Source organism: Stegodyphus dumicola, chromosome 1 (genome assembly GCF_044657685.1).
Source record: "Stegodyphus dumicola isolate Sdum_Otavi_A_Nest chromosome 1, ASM4465768v1".
Classification (NCBI taxonomy): Eukaryota; Metazoa; Arthropoda; class Arachnida; order Araneae; family Eresidae; genus Stegodyphus; species Stegodyphus dumicola.
Genome location: NC_140768.1, coordinates 29,185,819 through 29,209,922, shown reverse-complemented (window position 1 = coordinate 29,209,922; position 24,104 = coordinate 29,185,819). Strand labels below are relative to the sequence as shown.

The 24,104-nt window shown below is 32.6% G+C and overlaps 1 protein-coding gene across 1 annotated transcript in view; it reads left to right on the top strand.

The window, feature by feature from the left end:
• LOC118197178 (synaptogenesis protein syg-2-like) overlaps positions 1-24,104 on the top strand; it is a 289,538-nt gene that overhangs the window by 192,526 nt on the left and 72,908 nt on the right. Inside the window, exons 6-7 of the mRNA XM_085817873.1 lie at positions 1,216-1,503; positions 6,497-6,799. Of these exons, the coding sequence (XP_085673999.1) occupies positions 1,216-1,503; positions 6,497-6,799 (591 nt within the window). The remainder of the gene's footprint in view (positions 1-1,215; positions 1,504-6,496; positions 6,800-24,104) is intronic.

Genomic DNA, 24,104 nt, shown 5'->3' with positions numbered 1-24,104 from the left:
CATACAATTATTTTACTATGAACTAGAAGCATGAGAAAAGCGACCGCTAAGAGAAGTGTGAGTGTTTTTCTGTGTCTCTGTAAAAAATAAGAAATGTTTTCCCTCTCTCAAAAGCTCCATAAATCCTCATCTTTGAAGCCACTCAAATTAAGATATGGTGCAACTGTTTACAGCAGTGATCCGAAAGCAATAAACGCAACTGCAAAAAATCTCGCGACTGCGACGTCTGATCCTTTCTTCGATGTCTCAGAGGGGCGGTGGTTTCATACTGAAACCGCAATGAAAACATTCAAAATTTAAAGGGTTCCATTACTTTTTTTTGTGAACTAAGGACATTTCATTACTCATTGATGCCTGCTTATAACATATATTGTGGAATTTTTTTTTTTTTTTTTTTTTTTTTTTTTTTAAATGGGTCAAAAAGAGTAGTGTGGAAAAGAAGCTATTTTTGAATGATTCGTATCAATTAATGGATGCCCAGAAAGATTTGGTGCTGCCATCTGTTATCAGCTTTAAGTAGTAATTTAATTAGTAGTAATTAAATTAGTAGTAATTAAATTTTAGCAACCTTAAGTAGTAATTAAATTTTAGTAGTAATTAAATTACTACTAAGTTAATTAGTAGTAATTAAATTTTAGTAACCTTAAGTAGTAATTAAATTTTAGCAGCGGTTTTGAGAAAAAAAAACTAATTTTCTAAATTTAAAAAAAATGTCGAAAATGCGGTTTCAAGGCGAAACCACCGCCACTGAAAGGGTTAAATGAATCATGCTGCTGGCTGTTTGCTCTATTCCACATATTAGGGCTTTATTTAGACTAACTTCGGATATTGTTATGTTCTCTTATAGAAGTTTAAGACAGCAGTAATTCATTTATTATTATTTGCTTCTTATTATTGTTTGCTTGCTTTATGTTTATTGTACTACAAGAGGAATAACTTTGGCAGTTTGTAAGAATTATCATGTTTGATTTGCGTTTAAATTATACAATTTAACAAAGTTTACCTAAAATAAATAGCATATTACATTAACAACACTGTTAGGGAAACAGCTTAAAAGCATCAATATAAAATTAACAGGATAAAAAACAAATATTTTCTCTAATTAGAAAAGAAGTAATAAGTTTCATAATATGCCTGGTCGCGAGTTTCCTTGTTCCGCCGATAAAATCTTGCAGTTTATAAAATAAAGTCTTTCTATTTCTATGTCTTTTACAGACAGTCCTCTCTGCAAGCCTGGCCAGAAGGTTGTTTACGGAGCCGCCCGTCACGAAGCCGTCAAAGTTCTCTGCGAAGTTGAAGCCGACCCCAGGCAATTGAGTTTCCGTTGGGAATTCAATAGCTCATCCGATAATCTTCAGGTGTTAACGTTTGTGGCAGAAGGGCTTCGCAGTGTAGCCACGTACATCCCCCGAACAGAACAAGATTATGGTACTCTTCTCTGTTGGGCTGAGAATAGCGTCGGGAGGCAGAAGGAACCCTGTGTGTATATTGTTGTGCCTGCAGGTACCGTTTTCACTTTTAAATTTTATGTTCCTAATATTTGACGTTATAGCTTTTAATGGATTTACATGTCAGCACTTTGGAGCAGTTTGGAGGAAAAACCCCCAAAGGCATTCGCTTTCGTGCTAGTAGTAACCCATGCATTATAAATTATTATGGATCCGTAGTCCATAGATCATTACGCAGGAAGCGTTATTAACAAGCGTAACTAAGTTTCATTTTTTTAAAACATTAAAATATAATAAATGAAATAAAAATAATGAATAAAATGAAATATATTCCAGTCAATATAGGTACGAAAGCGCAGGGAGGGAAAATAAGTATAGGTATTTTTTAAAAAAGTATAGGCTTCTTTTGGGGGGTGAAAGTAAATGTATTTTATGTTCTTATTCACCAGAAATAAGTATATTTTCGGAATGCTACAAATGAAGATAATTTACCGAATTTTATTTTGCGTAAATGCTAAAAATTCGTGTTCTTTCTGCAGATTTTGATTTTTAAAAATTTTTGCAGGCATCCATTTTGTTATTTTCTACGTTTGATATATTTTGTAAGTTTTCACTTGAGCACAAATGCTAGCATGGATTTTTTTTTTTTTTTTTTATTTTGTCAGACTGCTCCTTAAAATAATGCAACATGAAGTGCATTAAATGCAATAAAAATAAATTGATTTATCTAAAATATACTAAGAGCAAATCTAAAATATACTAAGCAATCTAAAATATACTAAGGGTAGCATAAAATATTACTTACTTAGTAATACATTTCAGGATGTATGCTGATAGTTTAAGTTCTAAATCAAGAAAATTCTCAAGAGAAATCAGTTTTTCTTTGCTGCTTGTTTATTTATATTTATTGTTTAATTGAGATAAAATATGAAAATCCTTATGTTACAGATCGTTTTTCTCAGTGAGAGCAGAAACGTAGCTTATATTAATGTACTGAACAGTTTTAATTTTTCTAATTAAATAGTGATGATTAAACACGCATTGACAGTAAGTAATTCATTTAAAAATTTAAAGACAGTGGCGAATGTGTATTTGTGTATTCGTAATTTCTCCCTGGGGCAGTATATATATATGTGATGTACCAGCTTTAGTCGTAGCTTAAATAATCAGACGATAAGTTTAAAAAACAGGATCCATTTATTACTATTCAGGAGAAATAGCAGTTACAAAAATCAGATATCCGGAGTAAATAAAAAGAATTACTAATAACTTTTTGTATGAAGTTTACTGCATCGTGACATTTAAGATAAAGCCCCGATATTCTTCTGCGAGTCTTTTTATAGCCTCTGTAAAGGCGGAGCTTCCAAGAAATGACGTCATCTTCGTCAGCCAATCCAGTTTGCTTTAAATATTTCGAGAACATTCTATAACTGTACGTGTAGAAAAGGCGGAAAAAACAACTTGACTACGGGGCTGTGGATTTAATTCCACGCACTTTCAAATAAGAGAACGTCGCCATTAAAAATGAAAAGAACATACAGTTAGAATTTTAAGTCTATTCTTGACGATGGAATTTTATTATTACATATATATATATTATTTAACAATTTAAAAATATATATATATATATATATATATATATATATATACGGACCCTCATACACACAGCAGGGGCCCGAAATATCTTATGGATAAATTGGACTATTTTTACTAGGTAAAAACACTGTATAAAAACAGATGAAAAGGAAGTTCGAGGATTCTACAGTACACTTCGGATGTAATTTACCACTACAGAATCTACAATAATTGTCACGCTTGATGGAACGCTACTAAAAAGAACTAAAACTGGGGATGAATTAACTACAAGCGACTCAACTTCAAGCAGAAAGCACCGTTGAAAATTGTATTTAGAATATCGTTGTTAGCTTTGCAGTTTATTAACTTTAATGGATTTTCGCTTTAGTCTTTCGCAGATCTGCTGACGTGAAATCACTGAATACATTTGTGATTCCCTTTACTCAACGGAAAAAGCTTTTGCTTTATACACACCAAAAGTGATAAGCCAATATTACACTGATATGGGAGAGAAGAGATGGCATAAGTAAGCAAACATTAATTAAGAGCTCTAGTCCGTACTGGCGTTGTTTCCTTTCGAGCAAGTAATGCTTCTAAAAAATAACTGTGCTTTTCAGCCGACAGTTAAAGATATACAACATTATGTATTAAACTGTTTACTGTACATCGGAGTATTTATTAAAAAATTACACTAATTAACTAACACTTTTAGGTACTTCCGCGAAATTGTAATTGCTGAAACTTTCTGCTAAGAAAATTAATATTTACTGTTAATTAAATATGCTATTGAGTTTTTGAAAGCATATCTATGGAGCAGTTGCGTAAAATATCATTAAAATTGTGTATTATTCGTTTAAAAAATCACAGTATAGACTCAATTGTTAGAACATAAAATTTCTGAATACTTGATTTTTCTTGACATTTTTGCAAGTAATCGTCAAAATACAAAACAATAGAATTGGTCACATTTAAATAACTTGAGAATAAAAATAAATGAATACATATTATTACTTTTTAACTTTTGATATTTTCGGCCATGTAAAACCATGAGCACATTCATTCTGGTTGAACCTTCGATTCATTTATAATTAAAATGGCAGCATTTGAATTGGTATATTTATTTAAATTTCCTGGAGTAACACTTTATCTTAATCACTAACGGCAATTTTTTTACATCATTTGGCAGTTACTGTTGAAAGTGCATTCTGGTGTACTGCAAATCAGTCATACAAGTCCAATTTTTTTTTCAATTCAATGTTTATCGAGGTAAATTAATAAGAGCTTTCTAGAGTTTCCTAATATTTTTATTTTTGTCAATATTTCACAGCCAGCTTTATTTGAATTTAAATACACTATAATAGCACTAAATAATTACCAGTAAAAATGTAAAATATGCAATGTAGCTATTAAAATAGTATCAGATTGTTAAGGCATCAAATTGTCATGTTATATCATCAATGGCGGAAACGCAAACCTAAGATGCAAGAAATATTTTTCAAAATATAATTTCCATTTTCTTTACCTACACTTCCTGAGAACATAAAGTCAGAACAAATTTTGGGCAGTTTCTTTTAATATATACATTTCATTGCATAATGTTGACAGAAAATATAATCGAAAGGCAAATTAAGAGCAATAAAAAATTTATGTTAGCACATTTTCCAAAAAGATCAACACTTCAAAAAATCATCGTAAACATATATTTCTACTTAAAAGATTGTGCATTTAAAATAAAATAACAAGGCACATGTTCTTTGTGCTTGACGAACATTAAGATTATAGTTACAGTGTTTCATTTTAACAAAAGTGAGCTCATTATACATCATTATTTATCAACCATTTTAAGAAGATTGTACAAAGCTTATCCGCAAGTATAATAGCTCATAAGCTTATCCATAAGTATAATAGGATAATGTGAAAACCACACACTTACAGATCACGGATTTGTAAATGTAAGAAGCATTAGGATATGGGTAGAATTTAAATCAGTTCCTGTGATACTAATTAGCTTAGATGAATTATTTGCTTGTTTAAATACGAAAAAGCTTTAACAGGCTTACCTGCCAAAGAGAAAGGATGCCTTCGTGGAATTTTAAGGGAAAATGTATCATATTTAGTTAGTAATATGGTTAAAACCTTCATGCATTCAGCTCGGCCATCGAGATTATCAATGTTCAACAGCCTTAACCATTTGGTCATTGATGATCTAATTACTGCAAAACAGCAGTTTGCCTAAAGAATGAACATAACTTCGTAGATGACTGTCTGAAGAAAACTGACTCGCATTTATAATGCAGAGAGAAACCCATAGAAGCTCATTTAATCAGCGAAAATAAAACCTTCTCGGTGAAATTATGAAAAAGAGTATCTCCGAATCGCCCCTCCCCTCCCAGACGATGTTGTGGTTAGCGGAGCCGATGGCGATACTAAAAGGCCCGGGTTCGAATACCGGAGAAGCCATGGTTGTATTTGTCCGTCCCTTATAGGAGGCAAATGTGGTCCACCTATTAGGTGCCTCCATAATAAAGTGGCCACCGCTTCTGGCCAACGTGTGTGGAAGGTCTGAGACCAGCATTGGAAGGGGGATGTCTTCGAATCTAGTGACACAATGAATCTTCGAATATAATGAAGACTATTTATATGTTGTAAGATTCCTTCCTTTGAGTTACAGCTGAAAACGAGGAACCTTAAGAACTGGTAAACGAATAATCGCTAAAGTTCAAAAGACAGAGAGCAGAACTCAAGACGGGTAAAATACCCTTTATCATCCAAACTAAATTTAACAGTAGAATCCTTCTTGGAGTTTAACAGTAGAATCCTTCTTGGAATACAACAAAGCCTCCACTTGGGCTTGAACTCAGGAATACTAAGGAATAAAACTTAACTAAAAAGATATAGCCGAAGCAATCAAGATTCTAACAGAGTTGGCCCCTTAACGCTAACTAACGGCGAAGCTATGAAAGGCCTAAAGTACGGTTGAGCGTAATAATAGCTTAAGTAGTAGGCTTAATAGTACAGAGTAGCCTAAAAGACGATCGCGCGCTGCCCAGAATATCTGGCTCTCTCGCGATTCTGAAAATACGTTCTGGATGGAAGTTGTAAGCTGAAATTAAGAATGGACAGGAAAGTAACTTTAATTAAACAATTACTGTTAGAAAAGGTGGGACGAACCTTACATTGCAATAAATATATTAATAACAAAATAATAATAACAAAGAAATAAATTGTAACTTATATAAAATTGTCTATGAAATGGCACAAAGAGCATGCTTGTTATACACGGACTTTAGTATTTCAGCTAAAATATTCAAAAATTATTCACGTGTACATTGATTGCTTGGTTTCTATTACTCCCTAACAATATTTACTGTTATTTGAGCATTTTTCAAATTTATTGAAGAATTCATTGTAGCAAATTCTTTCACCTTCTTTTCTTTCATAACTGCAGATTATGTCATAATTTAATTCCTTAGGTCCTCCGGAGCCGGTCCAGAATTGCTTGGTGACAAATCAAACGGAGCAATCGTTCAAAGTTGAGTGCTCAGAAGGTTACGACGGTGGCATGACTCAACATTTTGTCTTGGAAGTGCATGACGCTGTTAACAGCGGACTGCAGACAAATAAAACTGCTTACGAACCATCATTCGTGGTTCAGGGTTTGCCCCCAGGAATGGAGTTTCTTGTGATTGTCTATGCTGTGAACAGCAAGGGACGAAGCGAGTCGATTGCAATACGAACTAACACGCTCACGATACCGGAAAGTCTGACTCGAGTTGGTAAGTAACTTTAAAAGTTAAAATTAGGATATAAGTTTTTGCTCGGATTTAAGATGCAACGAAAAGCCGCTGATAAGCTTCATGTATGTGTCTGTAGATTTCAAAGCCGGTGTTTTCAAAGAAAAAAATTGTATAGAGAAATTATTATAGTTCATTTCTTGCCTACATGATTAGGTACAAGCTCGAAATTTGCAATACTTATTAGTGACAATACTACTAACATTTCATACACGTTGAATCAAAATCCTATAAAGGGAAAACTGTGCGTAGGTTTGGAACTCCCCATGGATGTGTGTATTTTTTATATTTTTAGATTAAAGAACCCAGAGAAAGAAGGAATGTTTAGTATGTAAAGTAAGAGCAAAATAAAAAAAAAAAAAAAAAAAAGAGATAAATGTAAAAAATGTAAAAATAAATAAAAAAATAACAATTTATAGTAAATAAATAATTAGTTAGTCTGTAAAATTCTAAGCTAAGTTTGTAGAGACATTAGGAATTTTTGGAAGCAAGAGAGCTGAAGAATTAGGAATCGGCTTCTCCGGGAATCGAAACACTGACCTCTGAAGTACCGGCCAGCATGCAGAACCACTACACCACGAAGGCACGCTAGGAAAGCGGGAGAAATACCTTATATACTCCCCTTTTTAAAGGACGACCTGAGGTTTTTAGGGGACACAATTGCCAAATCCTGGGTGTGGAGAATCCTCATCCAACACCATTTTTAGTTCGGGCGCCACTGTAGAGACATTAGGAATTTTTGTAAGCAAGAGAGATAAAAAATTAGCAATCGCCTCCGCCGGGAATCGAACCACGGACCTCTGGAATACCTCCCCAGCGTGCTACCGTTGCACCACGAAGGCACGCTAGGGGTGTGGGAGAAATACCTTATACACTACTCTTTCGAAAGGACGACTGGGATATTTAGGGGACCCAATCGCCAAATCCTGGGTGTGGAGAGTCATCATCCACAACCCTTTTAGTTCGGGCGCCACTGTAGAGACATTAGGATTTTTTTTTTTTTTTTTTTGGAGGCCAGAGAGATGAAAAATTAGCAACTTCCTTCGCCGGGAATCGAACCACGAACCTCTGGAATACTAGCCCAGCGTGCAGAACCACTACACCACCTTATAAGTTATAATACCTTATAAGTTATAAGGTATTTTCTCCCCTCTTCCAGCATGCCTTTTTGGTGTAATGGTAGCACGCTCGGTGCGTATTAGAAAGGTCTAGGTTCGAATACCGGCGAGGGTACTAGTCATTTTTTCATGTATTCCTCCTTCAAACTAACTTAATGACTCTACTTACTCTAACTTAATGAAGTTAAATAAAATGAAAGCGATGACTGATCGACAATTTAAATATTCTTTTTAAATAGTTATTTCTAATGACTATTTGGTGTTTTCATACTCATGATATTATTTATGCCTTATTGCTTTTATCAAATTTTCTCAAAAAAAAAAAAAAAAAAAAGCGAGATTTACACTATATGTAATTTTTAATGTGCCGATATTTAGAGAATCTCAGATTAAGTACTGAGGAAGCTTCAGATATTTTCTATAATGGAGTCTGTAGTTTGTTATTTAACTTTTCTTTTTTTAAACTTTAAGTGTTAAGAATGAAATGTCTAAATGATTTTTTGTAAGCATTATAAGGACTAAAACTTTCAAGCTTTAGAAAATTTAAATATCTATATATCGCGTTGATATATGTCAAATGATATTTTTTATCACTATGTGTCCCCACACTTTTCTTATTCAGAGAAGATCTGTCTGGAGTTCCTATAACTCATTAAATATTTCTTAAATAAAGATATAAAGGCACATTTCGAAATTATTCAGTTAAAGGAATTAATCATATATTTATAAATACGTATAATCGACTAGCTTGTAAATAACATATGAATTGCGCAAAATATAGTAGGAAAGTTTTTCTTTAACGTCGCCTGCATAATTTACCAAAGCTTTCTCCTCTGAATTTTGTTTCAACCAAAAGTTTTTAAAATGAATTTAAATTTCTAAATCTCGTATAAAAATAGAAATAGAAACATATTTTTAATAGCTTGGATTAAAATACATTCCATTAATTTTTTTTTCCTGTCAGGAAAAACTTTATTTATTTGAAGAGTTATTTAATATTTTGTTATCTCACTAGCATAATAAATAAAGGCATTGCTCACAAGCATTTAGATTTAATAAATTTTCTTCATTGATTTCAATTTATTGATGTTTCTTTCAATTTTGTTTACATTTTTTGTCATGAGATTAATTATTTTTGCACTGTTGCTTTACTTAATTTATATAATAACCCTAGTGTGTAAAACAAGATATATGATTAAAAATTTAAGAGGATAAACTGAGATTTTACTAAAAATACAGATCTGGAAGGAAATGATGTTTAAAGTTTCACCTCAGTTATAGAAAAAATATCTGAAATATTTCAGATTTTATACTACGCCCAAAGAAGCATTTTTTTAACATTTTGTGTGTTACCTTTATTCATTAAATATCATATTCTTCGCACTTAAACCATATAATTTAAATCAACAGCAATATCACAAACTTATTTAAAAAGTACATACCTTTAGAATTTTCGATACACAGCCTCGCGTGCTAGATATAAAAATGTTTCTTCCCTGTACAGTGTTGCCATTGCTTCCTTTGAAATCGCTGAATCTGTTAATCAAAACTTCGTTAAAGTTTTACAAAGTATGAAATAGATAATAAAACAAATCTCATATTCCAAACTTCGGCTTTCATATGCCCATATTCTAGTGAAGTAAGTTATTCAAAATTTGATGTGTCTAGGTGCCGTTGATTTTTCCCAGTGCGAACATTCATGTAGATGTTTCATTATTTAATTTCTTTAAATAACAAATCCCATATTCCAAACTTGGGCTTCCATACGCCCATATTCGAGTGGAAAAGTACGTTATTCAAAATTTGTTGTCTCTATGTGCCGCTGTTTTTTCACAGTGCAAGAAACGTACATACATTCATGTAGATTTTTCATTATTTAATTTCTTTAAATAACAAATCCCATATTCCACACTTGGGCTTCCATATGCCCATATTCCGTTATTCAAAATTTTATGTCTCTATATGTGCCCGTGTATTTTCAAAGGGCAAGAAACATACATACATTCATGTAGATTTTTCACGCCTTTATAGTGAACCAATGCAAGATGCCAAAAAGAAAATTAATGGCCCTTCTGGGCAAATTGCCCCATTAGGCTAAAAAAAAAAAAGAGAACACAAAATTTCAATTTTTCATAGAAACGTTAAGACAAATTCATGCCTAAGAAGATACCGTTACAACGAAAAGACAGGAAACTGATTAAATTTTATATGATTATGCCAGAAAATCATAGATTATCATCCACACAGTTAAGGTGTACGTGGAACGCCATGCTACATGCCGACTAGCTTGTAAATAACATATGAGCTCTTGCGCAAAATATAGTAGGAAAGTTTTTCTTTAACGTCCTCGAAACGACCTTCAAGCCCTCGAAACCACAGTTCTGCATGAAGACGTCTTCTGAAAACTAGGTTATAAATTGTACACAAGACATAAAATTTAGCTATTTCACCTTTCTATCATAAAGAAACGATTTTGTTGGACCTAAACGTATGACATGCAATTTCTCAGGATTGAGGCAAGGTATTTAATTAAAATTTAATTATTTTTATGTTAAAGCTGGTTTTACACTTTTTTTATTCTTCTAAACCTCTGACTTTTAACTTCCTAACTAAGAAATATTTCTTTCATTATTCTTGATACTTTTTGCCAATAGATTGCTTTCTGCGATGAGACTTTAATCCAAATACGTAATGACAGGCTTCAACTCATTCGCAGGTGGTAAGGAACTGCAAACAAAAAAAGTTGAATTTTTAAAGATGAAGTATTCTCCAACGTTAATCATTTGAAAATGCATGTCTGTTTAGGGCACGGGACATATAGAAATAATTAAAGACAATGTAAATTCACAAAAATAAAAAGCGGTATTGATAAAAACACCTCTTTTCATATTTTATGTACGGTTTTTTCAGAGAAGTGCCATTTTTTTTCAGAGAAGTGCCATTTTTTTTCAGAGAAGTGCCATTTTTTTTCAGAGAAGTGCCATTTTTTTTCAGAGAAGTGCCATTTTTCAACAAAGCAATGTCCTTTGTCATGAGGCAAGGGCAGAACTCTGAAAAATTACTTTACTTTTAAAAGGTTTCAGGTGCTAATATGCCCTGAAAATGTTCTTAAAATGAACCCCACTGAAAAAATATGGAATATGTTTAAGAATAAAATTCACGAAGAAAGAATAAAAGGATGGATAAGCTAATTGAAAGAGCCCGAAGAATATGGGAATATGGCAACAATCTACTGCAGTACTGCGGACGCTTTAGAAAATATGCGTAAAAGACTATTAAAAGTACTATTAAAAGCTATTTGAAATGCACTAATGCTGCTTAAAATATAATTCGTTGTAAATTTTTTGTTTAAATATATAATTAAATGTAATTGTTTCAAAAGAATAAATTGAATTTAAATACAAATTTAATTAATTTTTTGCGCCATTGCTGCAAGGAATGAAATTAAAATTTTAACAAACATGTAAATACGTAAAAAAGCAAATTTAAAGTTAAAATTAAAAAATGAGCAAACATATAAAAGATTTAATTATCGAACTAATCTACAATATCATTTAAATTCAGATAGCATAAGTAAATCAAGTGCAAAACCAAACAATGAAAATAAATTCACCAATTTAGCAAATTAAAATTAATCTAAATTCTTTTTTTTTTTTTAAATGAATAAGTGAATGACTGTTGAGCAATGTTTTATTCACTTATGCATTAAAAAAAATAAAATTAGATACTGCTCAACAGTCATTCACTTATGCATTTAAAAAAATTAGATTAATTTTAATTTGCTAAATTGGTGAATTTATTTTCTTTGTTTGCTTTTGCACTTGATTTACTTATGCTATCTGAATTTAAATGATATTGTAGATTAGTTCGATAATTTAATCTTTTATATGTTTGCACATTTTTTAAATTTTAACTTTAAATTTGCTTTTTTACGTATTTACATGTTTGTTAAAATAATTAAATATAATTGATGTAAATATATTTTTCTTAACTATAGAAGCATGTACTTTAAGCAAAAAGGTTTTCGGAAATCTATAATAGTTTACCTTAAACTGTTCAATTAATTTATCAAGTATTTCAAGCAAATTAAAGGAATTTACTAACTTCAGCTCATTTTATCTAGTAACTGATTCTGAAATAACTTTTATCTAATAGCTTAGAAACTGTTTTATCCATCTTTTCTGCATACCTTCATGGTGTAACTATTAGCACATTCGGCGCATATTCTAGAGGTCAAAGTTCGAGGCTCTGCGAGGGCTTTACTTTATTATTTTCAAGTCTCTTGCATCAAAGGTAACCTAATGACTCTACAAGCTGAAGTACCTTTAGTAGACTTTTTGTTCACTTGAATATCATCATGGAGTCAAACGTTTAATATTGACTAAAATAAAATTGTATTGTTTCGAATTATATATTATGTTACTGCAGTGAGTGTAAGAAATATTATTTCTATCTTAACGTTTTATTCACTCTGTGGTAATTGCGAGAAAAAAAACTTGCCTAGTGCACAGTCTTTCATTTCGCAAATATGTATCTATTTTTACTTCCTTGTACGAAGTAAAAAGGGGAAGTATTGTAATCGCGAAAAGTTTCAGGCAGCGTATTTCAAAGAAAATATCCATTTTGACCGCTATCGAATGCAATTTAACGATAATTTTGCGTGATATCTGTACGTAAGGACAGAATAAAATACTCTTTTCCTTCAAAAAAATTATAAAACTGCTTTAAAATTAATTCTGAAGAGAATTTTTCGTGGCGTCTGTACGAACGTACGTACGTACGTACGTATCTCGCATAATTAAAAAACGAGTAGCCTCAGAACGTTGAAATTTTGTATATAGGACTGCTATAACATGTAGATGTGCACCTCGTATTTTGGTTGCAATCGGCCGCGCCAAACGTATATAAATATATTTATATATATATATCCACTCTATTACCCGGCTGAGTGATCTGAGTGATCTCTCTTATATGTTTGTAAATTGTAAATTTTTTGCTTTAAAAATGATTGAATTATGTTGTTTTTATCTTCCTGTTAAGGATAATATGCCTTTAGTAAATCTGTGTGCAATATTTTTAGAATTATCAGCAATTTTAAAGTTGTGTAATTGCCGCTAAGCCTGTTTTTAATGGCGGGCATTGATGTTTACATTTTTGTTACATTTGCCAATCTAGAGAAACTTTGCTTCGCAACAACAAAGATAACACATTCATTTATTATTGCCAATTAAATCATGCTTAATTCTTTCTGGAATTTTTTCGAGGAAATAAGCGTTTGAGATTTACTTCGTAATTTTTAATATAGATATTTTGAGTTTTTATGTATTTTTGCCTTCTCGCGAAGTGAGAACTGAATTAATTAAATGAGAAATACTCAATCTTCTGTAAAAAACTGCTCCTTTTTTGTTTTGTTAGCTTAATTTCTTTTATACATAGTTCTAACTTTATTATAGTATTTGAATAGAACATGTGGCAACGATTAGATAATTCTTTAAATGATATACATTTTGTGCATTCTGAGTTATAATATGAAAGAAAGATAATACTGTTAAGTAAACCTAGAGCCAGAGTGTTGCTATGGTAAACAAATAGAGTGAATTTTAAATAATGCATTTATTCTATTGTGGTTTATGCGCTGTCGGCGAAGTAGATATAATTCAATCCAATAAGTGTAAATAAAATGCAAGAAAAAATGCGTATAATTTAATATTCCGTACAAGGAAGTCATGTGGTGTACACATCAGATTTTTTTAAGTTAAAAGAAAATTGATTGCACTAATGATCAACAAGTGCAGAAGTTTTATTTCTTAGGCTGATTATGAGAGATTTAGATTCTTATAAATAGCAAGTACAGAAGTAAAACAGTAACGATAATAAGCTCTCTTAATTAATCTTTCTTAACACACTGATTATTAAAGATTTATACTGATTTAAACATGAATTCTGCAACGTGACTGCATTTAAGGATTCATTACATCTTAACTAGATTGTAACAGTTTTATGTCATTATTTACAGAAACAAACATGAATGATATTAAGTGTTTCTGATTACTTACAAGTTAATAATAAATGAAGCAAACTCTTTGGCGTACACACGACTTCTGTTAAGGAGTTCTTTATCTGGGCATCATGTTTGGATTAACTGTATGTAGACAAATCAAAACTTCTACAGCATTTCGTTATGAGAAAAGGAACATTTGTCAGTTCATTGAACCTTAAACAGGGGAAAGAAAGGAGGTTGCAACTTTAAAAAGGAAGAAAAAGTAAGCCAAAGATAAAAGGAAGGAAACAAAATCTGAAGAAAACGTAATGAGATACAAATAAATCAGATAAATTAACGAGAAAAAAACTCAGGTACCCGAGAGACAAATTTTACATATGGTGATCTATTTTAAACATATGCACGCAGATTGCATCATTTTTATTCTCTTTGAAGAAACTTATTGGAATACAGTGTTGTTATTGCGCTTTAACCTTCAGTATCTAAAGATTTTACATTTTTCTGAATCCTTTCCACAACTTCATACTGACACAGTGGCTTGTCTAAACACAGTTAATCAATATTTGCTACTTTATTTTTGAATCAGTTTGTCTTCGTCTTGCTTGTTTTTCTTGTTTTTTATAACTGGAACGGCTGCTGATATACTTGTCTAATATATGTGCAAAATCAAGACATACGCATCTTCTTTGTGTCAATTCCTATTTTCCTTTCTGTGTGATGCGTTGAATCTATTTTATTTAAAGACTGTCCCAGAACATTGAATATTAACACTTCTGTATAATCTAATATTGTGCGGTACTCCACAAATGTTCTTCAAATTGGACTAACTGGCATCGTAAAAAGTGTGTTATAGCAGTCAATATAATGAAATAAACTTAGATATAAAGCATTTCTCGAAGTCCTAAATTTTGCTTCTTAATATATTTTACTGTACTAAATATTTTTAAATGAATAACTGCTGTCACAGAATTTTATTCAGATTGCTTAAATATCCATGAAGATTCATATTAGGGCATTAATACCTTTTCTTCCAATCGCACAATGGCAGACCTTGTAGATGATCATTTATATTCAGGCATAATTCGCCTATTGAAGTAACATCAGTGTTAAAAAGGGTACACCGAACAAGCGAGCAAGTGAAAGAGAATTGCGACATGTTTAAGGTGAAACACGGTTCAGAATAAATCAGTTTTTCTTCGTCTTCATTCTGATAGGTTAATTTAAGACTCAATTCACAGATTTTTAATATTATAATTGGTCGAAGCATTACGTAACTAGCCATACCATTAGCGTTATTTTAGAATCACATAACATGGATTAATTTTGAAATGACGCAACTTAAGGAAATGTCTTCTAGACATGTTACTTATCTTTAAGAAAGAAAACGGAAATAATCAAATTACATAAGACACTTAAATAGCTTAATAATAAGGAAGCTAAATAAGGAGCTAAATCAAGTACTGATCCAGGCAGAAAGTAACAAACATTAAATTTGTATTAAAGGTAGTGCATGCTGGGATATGCAAATGATTGACGTTCAAACTCATGTGCATAAAACAGGTATGAATAATGCCATATGCATTGTGTATAAATGGGAAGATTGTACATGTCTCAGCAAGTACATGTGACATTGGTCACGCCCTTTCCTCTCACCTATACTCTTCTCAAGGACCCAGCTCCATCATTCATTCTATCTCAAGCGCCTGCACTCGCTAGTCGGATAAAACATGCAAAATGCATCAGAAGTCCAACAAATTTGTTGTTGAAGTTGTTGGTTGGAAGACACACTCTTGTTTTAGGAGATTATAAAAATTCTGTTGTCATTCCCTTCTTTCCATCAATTAGCTATAAAGTTGCACATATTTTGCAGAAATTTAACTTTCGGGTCGTTTATTCTTCCATCAATAAAATTCCTAGTTCCATACTCAAGGACTCCATTTCGGATATGGTATTTATAGGATTCCTTGCCAGTGTGGTTTAATTTACATTGGCCAAATTAAGAGAGCCTTAAAATTCGCGTCAAGGAACATGAGGCATATGTTAGAAAAAAGGAAACACAGAAGTCTTCTGTTGCCCAACATTGTTGGTCCGAAAATCACACTTTCAATTTTTCTGCTGCCAAAATTATTCAAAAAATATCTTCCATTGGAGAACTGGATTTTCTAGAGGCATTTCACATTCAAAAAAGTCTTTCTGTTCTCGTTAACGATCCTATTTCTAATCCATCTTCGGCCTTTAAAGAAATTATGTTTTAGCTCTGGTTTCACCAACAGATGGAGCCACTAGCTTATTTTCTGTCCTATCATATCTAATCATTATTTCCCATCTCGTTCATTTGCTGTTTTGCAGCTGAGGATGCTGGTTCGGTAAAACCATCGAAACTAGTCCTGTGAAAATTTAAAATATAATGTTGATTTTTCTTCTTTGACTTCTGAATTAGTATGCAAAATGTATGTTATTATCGGCGAATCGGGGAACCTGGAATCTATTTCTCATTTGAGTATCTCATTCGCACGTTGGTCGTTTGTGTAAGGTCGTGTTACGCATCATGAAAGAACAATAAAATTCTACTAGCAGGTCGGATTTCGACCGCGGCAGGATCGTGGCTACCACAACTGCGATTTATTGTTCCACGATTTTGCTGCTGGCGGTTGGTGGTTTGCTGCTGGCGGTTGGCGGTTTGCTGCATCCGCCTGACAGTCGGACCACACGACTGTCAGGCGGATGTGGAATCGATGGGTCCAAGAGGGCTTGAACGCCATGCAGGATCTCAAAGGTCCCGATACACTAATCGGCCTGCGGGATTGGACGTCCACGTCACATGCCCTAAGTAAGGAAAGTGACTCGTGAGTAGAATGAACGTATAAGTTTGTGGATTCACAGATGAGAAAGAACATTTGGCTACCAATGGGAAGGTCTCCATTTCGAATGCCTGCGAGGGCACTGCACATTGTCACCCCTTCTGCTCAAAAATAAAATGCATACTGGTGATTAGACGCTTTGATACCCCTATAATGAGTAGCCTGCTTAAAATATAAGAAGGTGGCTGGGAAGAATAAGCAATCTTTAAATGTTCTTTTTGATTCAATAATACACCGGATAGAAATACCAACACTAGAGGTGCTAGAAAAAATATGAATAATATACTTGGCATTGACAATGATTAACATAAGATCTGCTGTCTGTGGTAAAGTCTTTCAGGGATCTTTTGATTATTTATTCACTTAAAACAGGCTTGCTAAATTATTTAAAATTCTAAGGGAGGGTAAGGTTCGCATTTGATTTTAGTTTCTAACTCAAAATTTCATAAACAGATAACTGCTTCAATACACATAAAAAGTCATGAATTTATAATGGAGTGCTTGTAAGTTCTGGGACATGTGCAAACTGCTACTCATTTCGACATCTTCCAGTCGTGACATTTCTAAAAATTGCTTGAAAATAAACAGCTACCCTTACCTAACAGCGAGAATATATCTTTATTTTGGACTTTCGAAATCAAAATTACACGAATCCTTGATATTTATTACTGATATTTTAATGATCGTATTTTTTAATATCTTGTAAATATCTATGTAAATGCAATCAAATATGTCTCTGTTTTTAAAGCTTGAAAACGCCTCCTTCTGAAACCTAATGTTGTTTTATTTCGCTGCATAATAAAAAAAATATTGTCACCCACACATTTCAAATGTTATTCTAAACTGACATGTCACGTTTTTCTCCGAGACAGTACGTATTGTCGCATTATTTGGGACATTGGTTTTCCAGTGATACGTGAAGTCGCAATATGTAACATTGGAGATATGGAAATTGTGGAAATATTTTACTCAATATCAAACGCATTGAGATCTTCATATGTCAAAACATATCTTCCAACTATTTCGCATTTTGTTTTTTTAAAGATCAGAAACAAAAGAGAAAAATTCATATTTTGTTAGGATTTACTACTAGTTTATTTCTAACATTTACCGTTTTTTGCTTTTCAATCCACATTGCTAAAGCTGTTGTCTTAAAGCTCTGTCACAAAATATTAGTATTTAACAAAACAACCTTTTTAAGGGGACTCGTACACCTTAAAGCCCATAAGATCTTCGAATATGTGACTGTTGCAAGAATTGGGATAACTTATTTATTTTAAAAGAAATTACTTCCACATTTTTACAGCTGACTACATAATATAGCTGCTTTCTGAAATAGTCATCAGAAAGTTTGTGTTGCCACAAATATTTTATAACTTAATCCGCTTTGTGACAAATTTTTTTGTCATATTTCCACCTTGCACGCACAGTTTAAAACATTCTGTTGCATAATTTAATTCCATATTTAATATATAGCTTTTAGAACATTTGGAAACTACTGTGAACCAAAATTTCTAAGAATTTCATGTTAAAATTGTATTTTATTTGGAGTTTAGTTTATAAAATGTATTTTATTAAAAAATCTGTAATATTTCCGTGCATAAAATTTTTTCATATTAAAATATTCATCAGATTTTTGGTTCAGTTAGACAACAGTGCCCATATAAAGAATTCCATCCAATTTCAAGTATGTACCATTAGCCATTTTTAAAATATCGTATCATGCGCGCAAGGTGGAAGCATGACGAAAAATTTTGTCATCAAGCGGATTAAATTACAAAAATGTTTGTGGCAGCACAAACTTTCTGGTTACTAGTTTCCAAAGCAGCTATATTATGTAGTCAGCTGTAAAAAGTTGGAAGTAATGGCTTTTAAAATAAATAAGTGATCCCAATTCTTGCAACATTCCCATATTCGAAGATCGTAAGGGGTTTAAGGTGTATTATCAGGCTCTGTGTTCGTCCTTACTTGCTTAGGGAACATTTAACTGTCCTGACTCGGAACAGGGAGCTTGCTAAAGCTATGTTCAATAAATTTGGGAAGTAGACAATACACACAGGAAGGGTATACGAAACCCTTTATTTTTCTCTCTTTACAAGGATTTCCGGACTTCGGAATACAGAGACCAACCACTTGTGGTCTGAACATAAGAATATAAAAATATTAACTAAACTCTAACTAAACTAACTTTGGATTAATCTAACAAGTGCCTAACTTCAAGATTGGCCGTATATTAATAAAAAGCCGTATGTGGTCTGTACAGAGAACTGCTAACACTACGATACGTTTAAAATTATCAAGAGGATTAAACCTCTGGCCTTGAAGGCAACCAGCAACCGAGTAAAACTACTATGGCAAGCGGCCTGCTTCTAATAGCTCCTTCCTCTCTCTTGCTTGACAAAAAGCCACAACTTAAGTACTTGGCGTTCGCAAGACAAATTTGCATAAATAAGTTAAAGCTTTTAATTCTGGCCGGAAGTAGAAAATAAGAAGTGATAGTAAAGATTTAAAATAAAATAAACGTTAGTAAAACTTAAGATCCTTACAGTATGAGCTCCCTTAAATAAACTTTTTAAATAAACAGAGTGATCCGTAAGTCAATATTTTTTAAATTAAAGTTGCAGTAAATTTTTAATGATCAGTGATACAATTAGAATATAATTGCATACAATCATAGAAAGAAGATTATAGAATTTTATTATGCATATATTTAAATTACAATAATGTTTGCTAGAGGATACTTCAAACAGAAGTGATCACAGATTACCTCCTAATAAAGGATGAACGAAGCAGCAATTATGATACATCCGTAACATGAGCTAAAGGCATGTAGACAACATTATTAATGATGCTTGATACATGTCCTCAGACAGCGACTTTTGAAACTTCTATTGAACTACATATCCATCTTTTCAGTTATCTTCATATGCAAAAACCCTATGTTATTAGATCTGGCTTGTTATTCATGTTGGATGTGACAGTTTGTCACTCGACGCTGTCCAACCCTAGAGAGTTATACAGGAAATATATATACAGGATATGCAATCCTGTATATATATTTCCTGTATATATGTTGTATGATCTTAAATGCGTTTAGTGCGAAAACAAGTTGCGCAATTGCTGCAGAGTAAGTTAATAATAATGTATTTCCTAAACAATATTGATTAATTGATTATGTTATCTCCTAAGTTTAATTAAAGTGTAATTATTTTAAAAGAGTGAATCCATACTGGTAAGTTATATTTTGAAAGATGTTTTGAAGTAACTTGAAAGTAATATGTTAATAATGTTTTAACGGGGACTGGAATTAAATAATTATGAAGAACAAAATTTCAATTGTAAAAAGAAAAATTAAATTAGAAGCATGTAATCATTGTCATTGATCGGAAATTAGTTGACTTTTCAAGGGGAACAAACCAACTCCCGTTCAATGAACAATAATTAATAAATAAATACGTAAATACGAAGGTGTTTCGTCTTTACTCGAGTAATAAGGTTAAGCCAAACCGGCAATTCTAGTCAGTCCAAATATTTCCGCGAATAAAAGGGATTATGAACCAATGCTGATACTCGAAGAACTTATTTTTATGAAGCATTTTAGCCAATTCAATTTTGAGTGAAAAGCAATTTCTGTAGAGAAATCCGAAAAAACTCGAGTAACCGTCCCCGACACCCTCGTGTTTATGCATTTGAGTTCTATATTATTTGTAAAAATTAAACATTGGAAATTGTCATCACGAAATAGAATTCAAAGTATAAAGTTGAAATAAACATAGAAGATTACAAAATAAGATAAATAATGTAAACTTTGTAAAAACAAATCAAAAATAATATAAAAATAATATAAAAAATATAATAAAAACAGTGAATGTACATGAAGACATAAAGGCCAGGAAAAGTTTTAAGTAATTTACGTTCTTTCTAGTGGGGAGTCGGCAAAGTGTTCTTTTCGAGTCTGACTCAGAAGTGTAGGGTGTTCGAAAAATTCTTCGCGGCAGTGGGGGCTTTGAATAATATCAGTCGGTAAGACTTGGGTGAAGTAATTTATGGTAGTGGGTGGGACTCGGAATTCTTGATAATGTGGAGTTCTTATTTGAGTGAAACTGTCTGTTAAGATTTTTTTGAAAATACTAGTGAATGGAAATTAATTAATTTCTGGCTAATTGTCGTGTCGTAATGAGTAAGAATTTATAAAAAGGAAAAAATGAATTTTCACTGTCTAAGAGCTATTAGACAGACTAAAGATTATGAACTAGGCCCATTTTTTTTAGTAACAGCATAAGTCTGAAGACAATTAGCTTTTTACAATATATACAACTGAGTAATTACACTATATACAAATCCTTCAACTGATAGTCATCCAACTTATACCGCCTTCTCAGGTTTAGGAACAAATTATCATATCCCTCCCTATCAGTTAAATGATTTAGAGTGAGTATTTAACGCCTGCTCTTTTAAGGCATACAGTGCTGTATATGTCACAAAATCCAACGCTTGCCGGTCTTTCACAAATCAACATAGCGTTGACGTTTAACAGTGCAGAAACCGATCTATTCATTAAAGATTCTAATGCATGAGAGCATCTAGTTGAAGTTATAACAATAAAAAATATTCGTAACGACTTTTTAAAAATTTTCCTGCATCTCTGTGCTAATGTTTAGCTATACATTTAATTTCTTTAAAATTTAGTTTTTAAAAGTATTTACTAAATTTGAGATCGCTTAATGGTACAGATTTCTGTAATGACATAGGTGAAGAATGTAGCGCTGTCAATAATGTTTTCTTAAATGCGTCGGAATATGGGAAGCATTGGCAGATAGTTTTTATTTAGACATAATTGACGACAATATGAACATAATAAAGTTCTTCAAATGTCCATATACCTGCGTTCGTGTTGAGCAACCTCAATGATAAGTTTCACATCACTGACAGCATTATAAAAGACACTAGAAAGGCTAACAGATACGTCTACGAGGCAAAAGCCACTGTCAGAACAGCGAAGACTGCGCTGCTGACGTTTGATTCAAAATGGTGAAATTGCTTTAATTTTAAATAAATGGAAATGCCATTTCTTTTATTAGCCAAAGCGACAATTTGCCCAGAAGGGCTATTAATTTCGTTTTGGCATTTTGTATCGATTCACTATAAATGGCGAATTACTTTTCAAATTGTTGCCACCAAATATTAGAGCTCTGTGTTATATTTACAGAAATTAAATAATGAAGAATCTGCGTAAATGCATGTTTCTCGTGATAAAACAACGGTACCTAGAGCCATCAAATATCGAATAACGTACGTCTTCACTCGAATACGGGCATCTGGAAGCGCAAATTTGGAATTTGGAGTTTGTTTTATTATCGATTTCTTATTTTGTAAAACTTTAATTAAATTTTGGTTAACAAACTCAGCGATTTCACAGCGAGCAATGGCAACACTATACGGAGATAAATTATCTGCAGCATGCAAAACTGCGTATCGGAAATTCTAAACATTTTCTCTTTTTAATATTTTGTGATATTGCTATTGAATTCAATATCATGGTTTAAGAACGAAGAACATGATGTTTAATAAATAAACGTAACATGCAAAATGTTGAAAAACGCTACTCTGGGAGTATAAAATCTGAAATTTTCAGATTTTTTATTGATTTATTAATTTTAATTTTTAGTGCGGTTATGTGAGAAAGTGCATTCCAGTTTTCCCATTATCTAAGTACTTGACTCACTGGTGTTATACAAGAAACTATAGAACAGGGCTTTTGAAATGACACAATTTAGATAGAATTTAAATAGAGTTCTGCAAAGAAAGGTAGAACAACTAAACTGAAAGATGATTTTAGGGAATATTCCAAATTAAATGTAACATTTTGTTTTGCATGGTGATAATGCTGGCCGTATTGATTCCTTCTTCGTAACAGACACAAAATAAACACTGTGAATAAATCTAGGCAACCCAATGGACTCAATTCATATTCACCAATTTCAAATAAACGTTCAACATATTTACATCACTATAACACGAGTCTTAAGACAGAGAAATATCACACTACGTCTTGCTTAAATGAAAGCAGGTGGAAGAAGAACACGTGGGAACATGTTTGGAGGATTATACTGTTTTTTAAAAAGTTTATTTATTCTTGCCAGATCTTCAGACTCGTACAGGCTTAAAAATTTGGAGAATGATAAGTCCTTCTCTTATTCCCGATAGTCCAAGACGCAATGCAGTTGCGACTTTCCGTCTTTCTGCAGGACATGCGGAACAGGACTAGTCTGGCTACAGGACCACGTCTGTCTACAGGACATTCCGTCTCTCTACAGGACATGTGTGTTACCTTTATGCGGTACAGGTGGGCGGCAGGTGGCCTTGCTCCCACCTGCACCGCATAAGGCATTTCAAGCGAACCTATTTGTCCACTTTATGATTCTGGAGAAAAAATGGACATTGACTACTTACTTAGATGTGAGGCTCTTTTTTGTCTTAGAGAGGAATCGAGATACTAGGAGGCAAGAGCACTCCTTAAGCAATGACGCTCCTTAGGTCTTTTTGTTCTTAGTTCTATTATTTGTAACCTCTGTTTGTAAGATTTTAGTTCCTTGTAACGTTTTGCCTAGCCATTGAAAACAAGAAAAAACATTCTGGTTTGGCTATCGACGTTGAAGCAAGGCCAATTGGTCTCTATTATTTCTTCTTCTTTATCGTATCATAGTGGAACTATTTTTCAACTGCAGTAAGTATACGATATAAAAACCCCTTTTGTAATGCCCAGCAAGCAGCACTGCGCGTGCAAAAAATAGGCGTTCAATGTTCGTCGGCTTCAGTTCATATGGAAAACGATTTCCTTGCTTTTGAATGATTCCCAATGATTTTAGACGATGTGGCAATGCTTGATGAGTCACTCCTCATGTAAGTGCAAGTTGTACTTGCAATTTGCATTGTATCGTCATCCAAGAATTTTTCCCAATTCCGCATCTTCGTACATTTTCATTCTTCCACTACGCTATTTTTTTGTCTTCATCAAATTCACATTTTTTAAACTTTTGAAACCACCCACAACAAATTCTGTCAATTAAGGCAATCTCGCCATAAGCTTCTACAATAAATTGATGCACCTTAGCTGCAGATTTCTTAAAATTAAAGAAATAAATCAAACGTTTCCGCAAATGACGCTCATTCGGCTCAAAATTCGACATTTTCACTCAGAAAAAAAAAAAAAATGTATGATGCTGATAAAAAATCGGTAATAATTCAAATTTAAATTGTTAGCAGATGTCCAACTGTATGATAATAAAGTTGGACATCGTCTGACG